General features: G+C 38.9%; 2 protein-coding genes across 4 annotated transcripts in view; one reads left to right on the top strand and one right to left on the bottom strand.

Moving 5' to 3' along the window:
- LOC107223710 (origin recognition complex subunit 2) overlaps positions 1-17,655 on the bottom strand; it is a 149,510-nt gene that overhangs the window by 100,107 nt on the left and 31,748 nt on the right. The window lies entirely within an intron of this gene.
- On the top strand, positions 250-2,332 carry LOC107226397 (ARL14 effector protein-like). Its single transcript, XM_015667205.2, has 3 exons — positions 250-774; positions 1,462-1,733; positions 1,971-2,332. Exons 1-3 carry the CDS (start codon positions 706-708, stop codon positions 2,065-2,067), a joined length of 438 nt encoding a protein of 145 aa, XP_015522691.2. The 5' UTR covers positions 250-705; the 3' UTR covers positions 2,068-2,332.

The following is a 17,655-nucleotide window of genomic DNA, read 5'->3' as shown; positions in this document are numbered from 1 at the left end:
TTTATCTTAAAAGGTGTACTCAATTTTCCTACTTACCGTAAGAAATGAAATTTTTTCTCAGTGAACGAAGGAGAATTCGACTCGTCCGTTAAAGTTATAGACAGAAATTTTACGGTCCGTCATAAATCTCGGGAATGATATAGAGGGGGGAGAGAGCGATTCCGATGTGAAATTGCGTAATCAAGATGGCGGATCCTTAGGGTCGGCGGTAAGTAGCGCGATCTAAAGGCGGAAGAGACGCTGGCCTTGTTCGGCGATTACGTGTTGATAGGGAGTGCGACACAACCACGTGACTCGGTTTCGGTGTGGGATCGTCGTCCAGCGACTGTTAAAGCGTGGTGGATCAAAGGCTGCTCTCACCGATTTAAATAATATTGTTATTTTATACTTGGTCGAAGGGAGTGAGGCAGACGACTCGATTCGAGAGGCGTATAGGTGTCAAGAGAGGACGGGAGGATCGTGTTTCAATTTCTGCGCCAGCGCCGATCGGCGTTTATAACCTGAAAACGAGACGCTTCGACGCGGTCGCGATCAAGTGGCGCCACCTACGTAGAGAAAAACTTGACGATCGGTTTGACGGCTGATAAAGAAACGCGCGTCGTTTTTTGACTCCTGCTTCGTGTTTCGAGGTTCGGTTTTTGACTCTTTTTAAAATTGTTGCGTCGGCTGGTTTTTTGTTTTCGGAATATCTCGTGAACGAAGGAAATGAGTGACAATCTGCGCGCGCTTGCTTCGAGGGAACGAAACTCTTCGCAAACAACCAAAAACGAACAAGTCAGTTGCGGCTGTTTATTTTTTACGACTTCTGTCATTTTTCATCAGTCGGGTGTGAATTGGATGAATTCGGAGACCAAAAGAAATATAAATAGAAACACATACCGATTTCGTGTAGATGGTTTCACTTTTCAGAAAGTCAATATTTTAGATAATTATTCAGGTTATTTAATCGGTTTCTGATGTCGGATTTGAAACATTGAAAAGGCCGGATCTCGTATGCTGTATCAAAAAATATAATAACGTTGAGTCGTTATAAAAATTGATATGTTCAGGATTTTGGTGCTTTTTTTGCTGTCAGAAATAACGGATAAAAGCCGATTTGAGGATATTTACAAGTCGATTGAACGACAATTTTTACAAAAATCACTGTACTTCGTTAAGCTTTCGATTATTTTAAATTTTTGAGTTCTATTTTCACATTTTGATCCACAACTTCAAAATGCTTGATTTTGAAGTTACTATACTAGTTTGATAACCTTTTTTTTGGCAAAAAAACAAACCTTCAACATAAACCAAATGTATTTTTCTTTTTTTCTTTACCGTTGGACACTGGGGAAAAATTGATCACCACGAGTATTGTAAAAAATTACAATGATCATCGTTGTATTTGAATTTTTGTTTTCATCGTGGTAAAACTTTACAAGATATTTCATACGAATTACTGAAAATTGTATCAAATTTCAGAAGGCAGCGAGGCTATCAAAAATGGCGGCGATCTCGTCGGAGAAAGGATTCAAGCCGTTTTTAAGCGATTTTGATCCCGAAACTAGCGAACGTGAGAAGCGTAAAATGAACCAAAGACTCAATCTGAAAGATAAGAAGCACGTTTTATACGATGATAAAGGGATTTTCGTTAGAACTGGAGAGGATCTATGCGACTGTTTGCAACGCGGCTGTCCCGGATGTCATTTCCCTTGTTCTAAATGCAGATCTAGGAAATGCGCCCACGAATGCAGGTCGTCATATTATACTCAGCTGCAATATTCGTTTCGATTATCACGATAGTCAGAGGCGTAACAGCGATTCGCAATTTTCCAAAACCATATTTCGCGGGATTAAGAATTTATGAAAATTTGGCGAAAACAATTCCGCCGAGATTTTAACTCGTTTTATATTCTTCAAATTATGATCAAATCATACATGCTGTAACGACAGACTATCGATAAAAATATTTAATTATAATAATATTCCAGAGTAAATCGAAAATGGGCGTACAAGTCAATTTCTTACGAAGGATCCGACATCGTCATCAGAAATCAGTATCTCAACGACGGAAATGCTGATCATTGAAATTTCCAACCATACCATGTGCAAAAGCTCAACATACTCGACATTGAGTTTTAAGCTATTAATTATTAATTGAATCAATGTTGCATCGACAACCGCAATTATATTTTACTTCGCTTAAACATTTTTCTTTTCTCGCTAAACTTGTACCTTTATTCGTAAACCCTCACATGTCTTTTAAACATTTTTAAACTTCATGCACGTGTAAAACATCCTCGTTTGCGTAATATATTATTACTTTATTACACAACCGATAAATATATTTAAAATAAAATATGTTGTAAATTTGTGCCTTTTGATAAATACAAACAATCAGAATACAATATAGTTTATAAAAAGCATTATTTTCAGAGATTAATTCCAAAACCAGTGAATTAAAATTTTTCAATTGACGCAAAATGAATTCAGTCGAATTTTTAGAATTCAATTGAACTCTCACGTCAAAAATTTCATACTCTGCAATATTTACAAAAATGACACGGTGAAATAATTGTTATTATTTACCATCCTGTAATAGGATTCCAGAATTGATAATTCATTTTTCGCCTGTAATATGTATAAAAATGGACTAAACGAGATGACGATTAAAATGTTAGAATTTTACAGTGTCTGCGGCTCGCAAAATTCTACTCTCAATTCGTACCGCGAAGTTTAGGCAATAAATAAAACCCCCCCTCCTGACCGAAGAGTTCTTATTCCAGTGCCGACTGCACCACCTGCGAATATAACTCATCGTCAGGCTCTCGCTATATACTTTTATTTCCAGCTATTTCAACCTCCGCAAACAGCGCTCCACATCTTTTCCATCTGCACTCTTCTTCTTCTGCTGCACTCTAACTCAAACAAATACGGCTGCTCAATGCCAGCAACGACAAACGTTTTACCTTCTGCGACAGCAAATTTCGTCTGTAAACGTCGAATTTTGTAATTATATAATTGTTTAGTTTTACATATATATGTATACATATATTTTTTTTTAATTTCAGACATAAAGTTTCAAACATATGCCTCGAATTCGAAAAGTATTTTACGTACCTAATAGCCCCGAATCCTATAATTTTATTACCGATTCGCATTAACCCTAATCGGTCGTTCAGAATGAATTTCACACTAAAAATTTGTCAAACTTCTTTCGTGGAGTTCATTAATCGTGAAAATGGGCCTCTTGGCGGAATTCTTTATCCAATTCTTAATAGGAATTATCTGTTTTTTTTTTTTTATTTCGTTACTTTTAGCACATCCTTTAACTTTGCCGATACTTTATAATATTCGTAAAATAAATTTTGATTAGAAAAACTGAGAGAGATTTTTCCACGATCCTTAAACGATACCTAGATACCTTTTTGAAAAAGATTTTTAGAACTCGTTGCGTCCAGCAACTCTCCCACAGGTCTTATACGAACATCATGGTCCTCTTATCTCTACCAGTCTCACGCTATTCACTATCGCGCTAACTCATCTAATTCCATTCCCTTCCTCTAGCATCTTCACACCTTGTCTGCACCCCCACGATTCTCGTCTCTAGCGACACTCCTATTCTAACTCTCAACTACGTCACATCTAGACTTCTTACATAGCCTCGTACAGCACACTTCGTTTTTACGGCCATCTCAGCTTATTCGAAATAAATATACAAGTAATGCCTCAAACAAATCCTACGTTATTTAATCCTCATACTGATTTCCGGTTGACCCGTAACGTAAAAGTGAAGCCAACCGGTTTATTCCTACCGCTCAGGTGTAAACTCCATTCACGGACGTAACAAATGAATTATTTTTCTTTTTTGAACAAAGAATCACTTTTGGAAGAATTTTAACCAGTGTGACAGTTGTGGGATAAAGATTCCACGATGATTAAACCCATCGTCATTCGATGTTTCGTCTTTTCCGATTGAAAAGACGTCCGCCCTACAAATAAACTCTAAACTTTATTAATCTAATAAAGGTTAGAGGTACAACAGGGATCGATTAATAATTGAGTATGTAACCCGGGAGGCGGAAGTTGACCTTCGCCCGTTTCGTTAAACTATAGGCGAATATATATATATACACCATACATACATGTATACATACAGATACAGACACGGGTATGATACATGGTTACGGATAGCAATTTGCCGAGGTTCGATCGGTTAGACTAGATTGGGTTAGGTCGGGTCACGAAAACTTTCTAAGACGTCGTTAAGGTGAGAGAACGCCGCCGTGACGACGATGATCGAATAAAACCCGGTACGGCGGCGTCTCGGTCACATGAACGACGAAATCCAGGCCAACTCTTCCGTTCGTTTCGAACCGCGTTGTGTGCCTACCCGTCTTTTCGAACTTAACCGTGTCACCTTTGCGGATACGTTCTTATTCCTTCTTTCACTTTTTCTTTCCGTTTTTTTTTTTTTTTTTTTTTTTTCTTAGTATGCCGCATTTGATGACCCCTTCTTTTACGAATATGTATAAAGTTATACAAGAGCGTCGAAACGGTCGAAAAGGCAATTTTTCTTCAGGAATTAATTGGGAACAAACGAATGTCGGTAAGGTAATAAAAAAAAAAAAAAAGTTTCCTTTCGCGCGATGTTTAGTAATGGTTTGAATGATGTAAAAAAAAATTCTTTTAATCGCATAACGTTAGTAGTATTCACGGGATGCGGGGTCAAAGGTTGGGTCATTTTTTTTCTTACATATATATATATATATAAATATATATGCTTCGTTTTGCAGCGATATCTTGGGTCTAATCGACCGATTTGAATCGAGTTTCATTGGAATGCTTCTAAGACTGGTAGTTTTCGGTCCACGCTCGAAGGAAAAAAAAAAAAAAAAATCAACAAAATTCGACCATTTTTGTAAAAACATCAATTTTTCACTAGAATTCAAAGCTTTGTTAATTAATAATTGAGAAGTTAAACTTTCCCCGGAAACTTCCGAGCATGGCCCGAAAATGACGAACTTAATGAAGATGCTGTTCGAATTTCAAGTCGATTTAAGGCTCGGTTTTCGAGAATTCGCGAAAATCAACAGAAAAAAAAAAATGATTAAATAAATAAATGGGAGAAAAACGCTCTCAAAGTTTGGGATGGCTTTTGGATTTCGCGAAACGTGCAACGATTCGCGTTTTCGGCTGCCAAATCCGTAATTTTTTCGAATTATTCAAAAATTTTAACTCCAAGATACTTTCGTAAAGAGAGAAAAAAAGTATGATATGCGATTTTTCGACGCTCTAGTCCCCTAATTATCCTGAGAATGACGCTAAATTGGAAAAGCCATTTTTGTCCATGCAGAATCAAAAAGTGGAATGATATGCGTATAATAAAAAGAACGCAATGTCGTATTTTCAAATTTTGAAAGTCCAAGTACATATGCAAAAAAAGTCGAAAAATTGAAAGGTGAGAATATCATTAAAAAAAAATCGAAAATGCAGGATAGACGGAATAAAGATTCTGGAATATCAATAAAACGATTGAAAGTTTAACGATTGCATTTTTCGCCTTTCTATATATTTCGAATTTTCTTCATTTTTCGACATTCTACATTTTGAAATTCTATTACAGCTTCAGATTATAGCTTCTTCGAAAGTTCGATATTACATGTTGCGACTCTCGAATGTATTTCGTAGCCATTTTACCTATTTTCCATCGGGTTGAAATAAAAAAAAAATAAAAATAAAAAAATCACCAAATAATCAGTTAAATTGTCCTAATTATTCTCACTGGAAACGAACCCATTTAAAAAAAAAAAACAAAACAACGATTTCCATTTCGTTTCATGGATTCTTGGTCGTACTTTACGAAGTGTTGCAGATTTCAGGATAAATGCAAGTCGTATTGTATGATAAGAACGAAAATGAAATCGGGCGTAAAAAAATTGGCGTAAATTACACATTCGCATTAGATAAAATCCGAAAGTCTAACACGATAAATGCTGGAGCCTAGATTGATGGTAAAAACTGACAAGAAATGGTTCGATCGGCGCCTAATCCGCGTCTGCGTGAAGTGTAAAAGAGACTTTCTTAGAAACCGTGAAAGTATGATACGAGCTCTCGCCCGAGTTTAGCCAAGATTGGAACGAAGGTGACCAACGCAAAAGGAAAAGTAAAAGAAAAACGAGAATAAGATTAAGGAAGAAAAAAAGGAAAATCATGGCAAGGAGACGGCGGTGATAGAATGATCGTGTAAAACGTGAAATTGACTCTCTTCCTGAATATCTCGCAAGCCTCGATAATACGGCGAATGCTCACTTTCTCCCCACCCATATCCATCGTTCAACCGAGAGAGTAAAGTCGAGCTTACGGAGGCGGACGCCGCAAGTAAGCGTTTTATACCTACGCGCAATTCCTGCCGGGAGAAAACTGTCGTGTTGGCCGAGTTTTATCGGCTATGCGAGACTTTGTCACGAGCCGTTCGTTCTTGATGTATTAATTATACGTTCGTTTATCTGTTCTTACTTTATCGTTGACGTTACATGCCTGTAAAATATATTGTATGAAGATAAAGCTGGTTCTCCAGCTACGGAAAATTCACGAAAGTCGTTTCTATCCAGCTGATGTTATTGAAGTTTGCGTCTTTCGAATAAACGGTCATTTTCAAACTTCGGGCTTGATTGTATATGCGGAAATTCACTCGACCGTGATAAAGGAATACGCAATGTTTATATTTTCATAAAAAATTTGTGAAAATAATTATTTACCGCTGATTAGAAAATGCTTTAAGCTTTGTCAGAATTATGAATACACACACACACACATTCGTTGCCAAAACCATGCATAAAACTGATTCATCGTTTGACAAGGCGACCTGGATCGAGTCGATGCAAATATCGGCAAATTTTTTTAACACACTGAGAGAAATTTTTAGTTCCGGTTACCGCTCGGTCCTTAGCTATTTTAACTTTTTACCACAATCGAGAAATACAGTTGTGGGTAGAAAATGAAAATTAGTTTTCTAGCCGTTACCGAAAAGTCTAGTATCCGTGACTATTCTTTCTCATTACGATCACTCTTACTATATTTTCTCGCAACTGTTGCGAAAATTTAATTCTTGTGCAACGGTTATAAATTGTTGTTGAAGCCTCGTTTAACAAATAAAAGTCGAGTGAACCTCAGAAACTGATTTTGCGTTGCGATAACCAAAAAAGGATCGACAATAGCGTAAAATGGTTAGGCGTAATATTTTTTTTATCGATACCTGTTTTTACTCAATTTTTACTAGTTACTGTAACAAATGAAATTTTTCTCAGTGCAAGTCATTAATTTCAATGCTGTAAAATTGACTTGTGTAAATAAATTTGAAACAAATAACCATGTATTCAAATAAGAATATCTCATTGATAGAACTTCGTTTCCACGTCTTGCCGAAGAGAGTGAAAAGTGGGCTGATTGTGAGAGGCTTGGCAAACGAGGCGACAGAGTTTGGCCAGCGTTGCAAAGGCAATAATTATACAAATGTAGAAGAAAGCTGTTTTCGCTACTGAGCTCGATATAGTTGGATACTTTTTTCTTTTTCTTTTTTTCTTTCTTTCTTTCTTTCTTTCTTCAACAACAGAACATAATCGAGGTCTCCGAGAGGAGGAGGGCGAAACACAGTAGCAGGTAGCGGCAGCTGCAGGGCTTAGCTGCTGCCACGGCGGCGAGAGTTTGCGCACTTTCCCCTGCCTTTCATTTGCATGTTCACAGAATTCTATAACGCGTAGATGCCGAGCGTGCATCAAGAGCTACGTGCACGTCCGCGCGTTGAAAGGGTGTTTGAAGGAAGAAGAGAAAAAAAAAAAGAACTTTGAAAATTTGCAGAAAATTTGCGGACACTCTTCAAAAAAAGGTCTGATATTGTTTTCTGATAAATTTACTCGTTCGAAAGTTATTCAACGTAAAATGTTACTTCAGGAACTTGAATAACTTTTGAAAGAGTAGATTTGTCATAAAATGATGACACACCTTTTTTTGAAGAGCGATTAATTGTGTACAAAAATATGTCTGTTCATTTTCTGTACGACGCATTGTTGGCTAGTTATCAAAATCAGAAGGAGCAAAAACGATTTTTCCCATGTTATTCTTATGGAAAATAGAATAAGTGCGATTCGCAACGTTTCTAATGTTAATGTTGAGAGGTCAAATTTTAACAGACGTATTTTTATACCTAAATGGAACTTTTGAACCTGTTTGGAAGAAAAATGAATTTTTTTTTTTTTTTATACATTCGATTGTTCCGTCTAGTTAAGTATCCACTTCCAAGAATCTCTCGGACTTTGGAAAAGACGAAACGTCAGGGCGACGAATGATTAGATTATCAGAAGGCCCGATGCAAGCAAGCCTTGAATTGGGAGTCTGATAAGAATTGGGAACATGACGTTTGTCGAACCGCGTAATGAGCACTGATTTCTAGTCTTTCCTAGAATTCTCAACAGATGATGAAGATCTTGAGAAGTTCGAACTTCCTGGAATCTAATTTCAGTTCTATAGATCACTGTTAACCGATGACGATTATCGCGGAGAAGTTGACAGATGATAATAGTTACTTAACGTGACTGATTCGGAGAATGAAAAATGTGAAAGTAGGTACAAGTATATAACACATCTCAACTAGAAACACGGAAAGTGTGAACCTTCTATTTGTAGATATATTATAATATGAATCACCGATCATTGGGTACCTGATTGAAAAAATATCTGTACCTTCGATAAAAGTTACTGCTTTCCAATTCTAATTCCTTTTGAGAACGATCAAGCATTAATTAATTGCAGGCATCCGGTATCGATGTTATGCAAGGAGTAGTTTTTAGGGAAATAAAAGAACTCAAAAAATCAAAGGAATCCAACTCGAGTAACGATTTATAAGATAATCTATTTTCCGACAAATTATATACTGCGATTTTTCTGATTTTCGACAAGCAGTAAAGGTTTGTCATACGAAAAAATGAGTACTTCGTACAATCCGTTGTTTTTTTTTTTTTTTTTTTCCTCCTCGTTTCCTTGTAATATCGAGGGGACATTGCTTCGACCTAATTCAACTTGATTAACTTCAGTTGCACTTGTTGTTCACAGTCTTTACTTCGTATAAAACTCTCCGATTTGTATATACGATACATAAATATATATATATATCCAAAAACTCGAGGATACTTCAAGACAAATTAACAACAAGTCAACACCTCGAGTATCGCGTTTACGTTAAATCTGTTAAAAAAGCACGCTCGAAGATCACGAGATTGCGAGTATTAATTTGAAAGTCGTTTGTTGTACATAAACGCGGTGAAAAGAAAATTTGCATGGATTCCCTCAGGAATGGATGAGGCGATTAGTTTCTTCCCCCCCGTTTGAAGGGTGGCTTTTGACGTAAATTGCATACCCGCGTTGAAATAGGTAGGGAAAAGGTGGGTAACCCATTTCGGAGGTGTTCGGTTGGCTGCTCTGGTTGTGGAAGGCGGGAATGGAATGGAAAGGAAGGGAAGGGAAGGGAAGGGAAGTGAAGGGAATGGAAGGGAAGCAGCCCGGCCCGCCTTGCTTCTGGTGGATATTGAACGGCACGTCGACGGGGTGAACGCTCTTGCGCAATGCATGCGCTAACACCCCCATCATCTCCTGGAAAATCATTCCAGGTAGATCTGCAGGCACCAATGCCTACTTAGCTCTGATGGTTGTGACCGTACCTGCACAGGTGTACAACACAGGGCTTCGAGCCTTCGAGACGAGACGATTGAACGAGGTTATCGTGGTTAGAGGAGGTATTAGATCATTGGAAACAATGGACATCGAGGTCGAAATACCGGCGCCACACGGGGCACAATGAACACCGAATTACGGGTGATGCTACAATTGATTGCTGCGAGTTGGAGCTAATACTCGTTCGCAAATGTAAAGGATCACTTGGGCTTGGTGAATGGATAAAAGACTTCTCGGAGGGATAATTCAAGGATTGAAGTCTTTCCAGTTACCCGCAAGAAATCCCATCGCTTAATGTTATACGCACTTGAAATCCTTCCCGAATATTGGATTAAACAATTGCCCCAAGTTATTCAAATTCACTTCAAGTATCGAATCGTGAACGAAATAAATATTCATAATGGTATTCGCAAGGACATTGCGATTCTAAACAAGGTTGATAATGTCACGAAAGAACGGTGGAAAGAATTAGAGATTATTGTATCGAACACTTATTCCCGGATGAATGTACGCGCTTGTTCAAATTCTCTGTGACAAAGCAGCTTTTGTCATTAATTTGCAGAAATGTTTGTTCTGGCCGAAATTCAGCAGGATGAACAAAAATCTTAAGTCTCTGAGTACGATTTTTCGATAAAAAGTTAGCGAAATAGCCACTGTGCGTGATGATGGAGAAGCTGAAATTAGATCATGTGAAAACGGGAAACACAAATTTTTCAAAAGTGATTAATGAAAAAAAAAATTTATGCAACGAGTGCAAGTTTCAAGTCGTTTCAACATATGACGTGAAATTTCGTAGAGCCTATTGATCGTGTGTTTGAAATTTAGTTTTCAGTTCACGATCGATCACCTGAAGGCGGTAATTAAACCACGGAAAGTGACGTAAAGTTAATTTAACCCTTCAACGGCCAAACCTTTTTCCCATTAATATAAATAATTTTTCTCAAACAAACTGTTTGAAAAATTACACACTTTGAAAATAGAGTTATCCAATTTTCATGCCTAAATAAAAAGTTTTTCATGTGAAATCATTCTGTGAGAATTTTCTTTATAGTGCGTTACTATTTGTCAAATTATTTCCGAACTTTCAGATTGAAATTGAAGAAGAAATTTTCGAATTCGAAGAGATTCGAATTAACGTTGAAGTCAAATTCAAATTCAAATTCTATCGTATTAATTATGTGGGTCCGCCGTTCGAAGTGTCCCTCGTTTAATAAACCATTTGTTCAAAGGTTACAGCACGTTGCGCGTTGTGCGTAAACGCGTGGGTCTGATACTTAAAATATTTACGATTCATCGTCAACCTACTTTTGTGAACGTGAAAAATTACGGAGTAAACGCGGTCACGCAGGTCGTGTGTCTATTACTACGTCGAATCCTTCTTGACTCTGGTCTAAAAACCAACGACGAAGATATTATGCACACGCCGTACGTATACAGACCTGTTTTATTCTAAATGAAATTCACTAATTTTGAACCATCGTTGCGCTGACGTGTTTCAGAGTTAATTAGTCATTAGCCCAGTTAGCCCGATTAGTCATTGCTCGAGGTACTCGCACAGCAATTCTACTCTACCAAGATGCTAAATCATCGTAACGTTATACACGTACCAGCTTGCGCAAATAAGCTCAATTTTCTTTGGCACGGTTTATTTTTCTTTTTCATCATTGACTCGATTAATCACAGCAAACCCAAAATCACAGAAATCACACCGTTACTACAGTCTGCGTTATTTATTTTCTTTCTACTTTCCGTTTTGTCTGCCATCGCACGAGCAAATCTAAACCAGATTTATTCGAAACGCTTCTGGGACTGCTCGTATTTTCTGTGTGGCTTGTGCGGTAAACTCCGATCACCCATCGCCTCGGGGATTCAACTTACAAATCGACGTTCCCAAATAACGACATTTCCCCTGGCTACTCGGTCAGGGTTGAGACGACTGGAGATGATCGTTCGATCGAACCTGAATCTCCCTCCCGCTTCTATTAACCACCATGAACATGTCGAGAAGGAGGTATGTGGTTTTCCCAAGTTCCTTATACCGCGAAGCTTTACATCGGAATACTAAATCCGAATGAAAACTATGCCGACAAATAAATCCATCCCACTTAATGCTTATTCCAATTTGACAGATGCATATAACTTACTGCGATTGAACGTTTCCAAAGAGGTTCAATACTGTGAAGGAACTGCGAGACATTTAGTGACTTGGAAAGCGAGGAATTTTCACAGAGGTCCAAGCTTCCCTGATACTGGACACCATGGTTTGGTATTCCATCGATATCCGGGTGTAAACATATCGGTGAGTAGACATTCTTCCACATTTGGGAAACAACGAGGCGTTAAGCTTCCGGTACGACAAGACCGGGGTGAACATTCCACCGTGAATACCTTGGCATCGTTTTTAGCCAGAGCCGAGGGATGCGAGGTAAATCGATAACGGGTCCTTCTCGAGGAAACATTTTCCATGGAGGGCGTTAAGGCCGGAGGCTTTGAGCGTTAAAACCTGTCAAGGATAAGAGAGGGTGGAGGGTGAAGCTGAGGAGAGCCTGACTCCTGGAGGACCGAGGACGCCGTCTCCTTCACCATGTCCTTGATGGAGTTCAATTTAATCCTACGGTAATTCGTCCATCGATCACCGTTCGGGTGATCCGGTCCTTTTAAATTTCCTGATAAAAATCCTTTCTAGATTGAAATGCACTCAGTCGAATACATCGGACGAAGGATTCAAATTCTGAAACGATTTCGTCAAACGTCGCGACGCGCATTCTCCGCAGGAGTTGTTGAGGGAACCGGGTTGAAAGGAGTCGATTTCACAACGTGACCAGTCCAGTGCAGACCATGTCGGGACTCTGGGATTAAACAACGGGATCTCTGACCCTTGATTCAGTGGCTAAAGATCATTAGATGGGGTAGTCGTTCCGGGCGACCGCATAGACGGAAGCACAACTCAACCGCCAATCGAGCAATTGGTCTGATAGGCAACTCGCTTTAGACTGCAACGCGACTAGTCGGAGGATTTATTTAATTGGGTGTGTCGCGGTAGCGGATTTCCGAGGCAAGTTAGGCAGGAATATCGAGATACAGCGAGTACTGGACTTCTTTTTTCTGTATCACAGAACTTTTTTTATCAGAAAAAATTGGATGGTGATATCGTTTCGGAAGCTGTTTGTAATGAAAGAACAGGTGTCATTGTTGATATGCATGCGTAGGGAAAAGGCGGAGAAGCGAACGAAAAACGGAATATTCAACGTTTCAAATGTTTGTACCTGCAAATACTGCGAAACGTAGTCAGAATACGGAGGTCGATATCGACTTTGAGCTTGCTTATTTAAAGCTGTGGTCCAAATACGTTTCACTTCATCCGCGCCATAAACGTGTATCAAAATATCCTAGAAAGACTTCACATCAAAAAGTGCTTTTACACCTGACGTATATCTCTCTGATGAAATTCGTCTCTCTCGCTCTCACCTTACCTTCACTATTATTGATTCAGTATTTCAGATCAAGGATTTTATCAGAGTGATAGTTGATATTGCAATATTTTACGCGATAGAGATTGACGGACTTACAAAATGGATATATAACGGTAATAAAACGCATGTGTGTACTAATAATCGAAAAGGTTATGAGGTTGACGTTAGTAACGTTACTGCAACGATGCATGTTTCGAAAACAAATTGCTACTTCGCATCTTTAAGATTGTCCGAAATTTAATCAACCGTAACAAACAAAACATACCGATATTTTTAAAAAACCAACTCCTCAAAAGTCGTTCTAAAATTGCACAATGGTGACTACTAGGTTCTACTACCCGATGTTCCTCGTAAAAGATTTAGGTAAACGTCAGAGAGAATTTTATACCCTGGTAGAAAGATAGGGTACACCAAAGAACCCGCATGGTCGTGAACGACTCCTATCCCAAGCTTCAAGTTTCATTTAACCAAAATGGTGGTATTTGGGCATAAAGTTGAAACCGATAAGGAGCTCTACGATATTCGTCATTCCATGTGCCCTAAAAGTCGTCCGGTGAAGAGGTATCTTTACTATCCAAAGACAGCCAGAGGCTGCACGTGCCGTTGGCTTTCGGGTGCTTTCAAGTTCCGAGGCACGATGCACGCGGCACGAGGTACACGCGGCGCAGCATCGGGTCTGCTCCATGGTGTGGGTTGATGTCTTCCATGAGACGGTCGGAAGGAGTTGTGTACAATCCACGTGCCCGTGGTGAGCGAGTGAATGAATGAGTGTGCGCCTACTCGTCATACGATAATAACGGTTATGAAACTTGACTGCGTTAGTGAAAGTGGTGGCAGCGTTTCACAACTCGGCGTTAACGACGCCGTGACGAAGTATCTCCGATCGCACGTATGTGAACACGTGTATGACTTATGCTCTGCCGATTGAGAGGTGCCCGCTCTACCGTCTAGGTATTTATTTATTTACCCACGTACGTACGCATGTGTGCCAAAACGGATTCTGCACCGTCCGAAGGGTGGTGCACCAGACCATCGGTTCATTGAAGCGAGTTGAAGAGAGATATAGATAGAGAAAGGCGTTTACTTAAGAATGTCCTGGAGCGATGAGCACCCTAAGGACAACTTCGGTGTACAATGAATGATACTCTCCGTGAGATATATGATAAGAAGATACGTAACAGATATAAACATTTAAAACAGAATATACAATAAATTTAAACTTTACGCTATCAAACGCATACTACGCTACCAAAATACAAAATAGAGAACATAGAGATAGAAAATAGATGATATCAAAAAAAAAAAATAAGAAATAGGAAATAAGACGCGAGGCATGAGTGCTTCTGATTTAACTGAAAGAAGTTCTCAGGCTGTCTAAATAATTTGACAGTTTTTACTTGAAGGTATCTAGATGGAAGATGACGTCCCGAGTAGAGGTAAGCAACGAGTTCCACAGAGCACAAGCAAACACCAGAAACAACGACTTCTAGAATACAGCTCTACGATGCATGGGACCGAGCAAATCAGAAATGTAGCTAGGACATTGAACAGAAATGGGGGGGGAGGTGATTGAGAAAAAATCGAGGAAATGTTGACAAGAGAAATTGATTTTCAATACGACGTTACACAAAACTGAATGCAATTGCCGAAATTTGTATGGTGATGCTGTTTTTGAATCAAAATGATTACAATCATTTCTACTCCACTGCTGTTGTTCAGCAGCCTCGACTGATATCAAAATTGCCTTCAATCATGTCCAAGATTTCCATGCTCTTTCCGATGGTTCAAAGGCTTCGAAAGTTGATTAGTTGAGCGTAACCTGTGTCAACTGTCAAGTGACTACGCATGATATTTAACCGTATAATTAGATCAGGCTGAAGTTTGTAACCTTGTTGTAATGATGCATCTTTGGAAAAAGTTGTTATTTTTCAACTTTAGGATTGCCTGAAACTTGGCAAATCGTAAATACAGCATCAACAAACCAAGATTTTGTACATTCAACTTTTCCAGTTATTCTAAAGTTGCGAAACAGTAATTTCTTGTTTCAACGTTTCGATACGTCAACGTTACCAACTTCAGTCCCGCATAATTAGAGCTGGGCTGCAGGTGTACGCTAATGTCGCAAGTACCATACATCGATCAAAGGGGCGAATGAGAAAAAAATAAGGGAAGTACAAAGTAGGTGCAGAAAAAAGCTTCCAAGTCGGTTAGTTGTAAGAGATGCTTCAAGAAAATCGCCTCGGTGATGCTTAGAGTGAGTGACTGAGTATTCCTAGTACGACGAAACGAGGCTTTTCAATTACCACAATTATGATGTACTGCTTAGTTAATGTATTCCGCGTTTCATCTTCTCGTTATTCTGTTAATTTTCTCCTTGGAAACGACGTTAGAAAAGAACCAGGCCATCCCAGGCCGTAACCTTCATCGTATCTTAGTAGGTAGGCATATAAATGCCTATAATACTTGATATGAAACTTTATCTTCAATTGATGTTAAGCAACGTTGAAACACTAGCACTGAATTACTGTACAGGCACGTATATACCTTATAGTGTACGTGAAAGTAAGCCTTATTTTATCACGATGATGGTACCTACACGCTTCCAATACGCACGTGCACACGGTATCTACATACATCCTACTTACAGAGCCGCGACCTGACTCTCCAAGCGTACGCAAGATTTTTCACTTTCATGATTACATGTATGTAGGCAGGTAGGTGTCCTGGCTTATTTGGACATTCTGTTTTATCAGCTTTACCCATCGCATGTGTGTATTTGTGCGTGTATGCGTGTGTGTGAATCGTTAATGAGGACAGATCCGATACAAATTGTTCAAAATTGTAACGAATACTCATCATCTTAGTGGTGTACGGATGAGCAGTGAGCACCTGGAGAATGTGATTTATGTAGCGATTCATCGAGAATTGGTTCAAGACCTATTTCCCGTCTCTGCCAAATCATATGGTACAACTCTCTCCAACCTCATCGTCCGCTTTCAAAATACGAAGTGAAAATCTTGGATAGTAATTTAAAAGTAAAGCGACAAACTATCGTAATTCCGTGTTTTAATCATCGATTGTAGAGATGGTGAAGTTGCATAAGCAAAGAAAGAACGACTGAGGAATTTTGTTCGAAGATTAACGACAAATTCTTGACGAGATTAACGAGCGCATTTTGATAATCAGTTTGTCCGTTACACCAGTTATGCGAATTGAAGGTATTCGTGAACATGGCGGTGAACAGGATCGCAGAGTTATTCAGGGCGAAGTATAGCTTGGCAAGCTACCTCGGGTGCCCATTTAATATATAATGGTGTGGAATTATACACTCGCCGTCGAAAGCACGGCTTTGGTACATAAATAACGAATCCAAGGGGCGGTCGACAAGGGAGAATTTCGAGGGTGGGTAAGTTGGAGAGAGAGAGAGAGAGAGAGAGAGTGAGGCCAAAACGGAGAGCGAATCGAAGTGAGGAGGAGGAGGAGGAGCTGCCAGTAAGGAAGGGTGCTTTTCACCAAAGTATTTCCTTGAATTCTCCTTCTCATTATTAAACAGTGATTAGCTCAAGCGCGAATTGACCTCGTATCGTCATTATCAGAGTCATCGTAACCGCAGGTTTCTGCGAAATAGAATTTTAATGTTAACGTTTACTCGTATTATACTCGTCATACCAGAGTATTAGATATGAGACGTACCTAATTACAGGAATTAACCTCCAATGTCAAAGATGTCGTCACTTCGCACGTCACTTCATGGTCATGGGAAAAACTCTGCGAATTTGTTCACTCTAAAGTACAATCGAGGTGTTGACACGTGAATGAACAGATTTTCACGGTTTAAAAATTGTCGAGATTACTCAATCTAGTCTAATTGATGCCGATAATTGTAAGTCAGTGAGTCACGAGATGTCGCTGCGAATACGGAGTTCCCGCGAGAAAACCGTCCCAACTTTTATATTCTCATCAGATTTATGTACAGCGTGTCTACTTCAATCGAGAATTCAGATTTCCGGACTATTCCAAGGGTTTTTAGGACAATTAATCTCGTTTTATTACAAATTTTAGGGACAGGATGCGTTGGTTAAATATCGAGTCAAAAAATGTATATAGCAGATTATTAAGAGAGAGTTTCTAACGACTACATGGTCCGTCGTCCGCTGAAATTTAACGCATGCAAGGCCGTTTATTACAAATAAAATGTAGAAATTTTCTAATCAAAAATATATCATATCGACTTTTCTAGGATTCTTGAAAATATTACTTGAGGATCAATTTTTGTTTTCCATGATAATTCCACGATTTAAGGATATTTAAGACGCTGTAGACACCCTTTACGTATCTACCACATATTCGCAAATATTCCCGGTTTTTGCCAACTTTTCATAACACCGACCCTGATCAATACAGAAACAAAGAATTTGGTTTCCCGTAGTATTCGAGCATCGATCACGCCATTATTCCACAGTCACGAGTCCAA

This window comes from Neodiprion lecontei, chromosome 4 (assembly GCF_021901455.1).
Source record: "Neodiprion lecontei isolate iyNeoLeco1 chromosome 4, iyNeoLeco1.1, whole genome shotgun sequence".
Lineage (NCBI taxonomy): Eukaryota > Metazoa > Arthropoda > Insecta > Hymenoptera > Diprionidae > Neodiprion > Neodiprion lecontei.
This window is presented reverse-complemented; position numbering and strand designations above follow the sequence as displayed.

What these genes read in the sequence shown, in the direction of transcription:
- LOC107226397 (XM_015667205.2), top strand. Translation starts at nt 706, where the DNA reads ATGAGTGACAATCTGCGCGCGCTTGCTTCGAGGGAACGAAACTCTTCG. An exon ending in AAACAACCAAAAACGAACAA is followed by an intron (nt 775 to 1,461) that starts GTCAGTTGCGGC and finishes ATCAAATTTCAG; the next exon opens with AAGGCAGCGAGGCTATCAAA. An exon ending in AAATGCGCCCACGAATGCAG is followed by an intron (nt 1,734 to 1,970) that starts GTCGTCATATTA and finishes ATAATATTCCAG; the next exon opens with AGTAAATCGAAAATGGGCGT.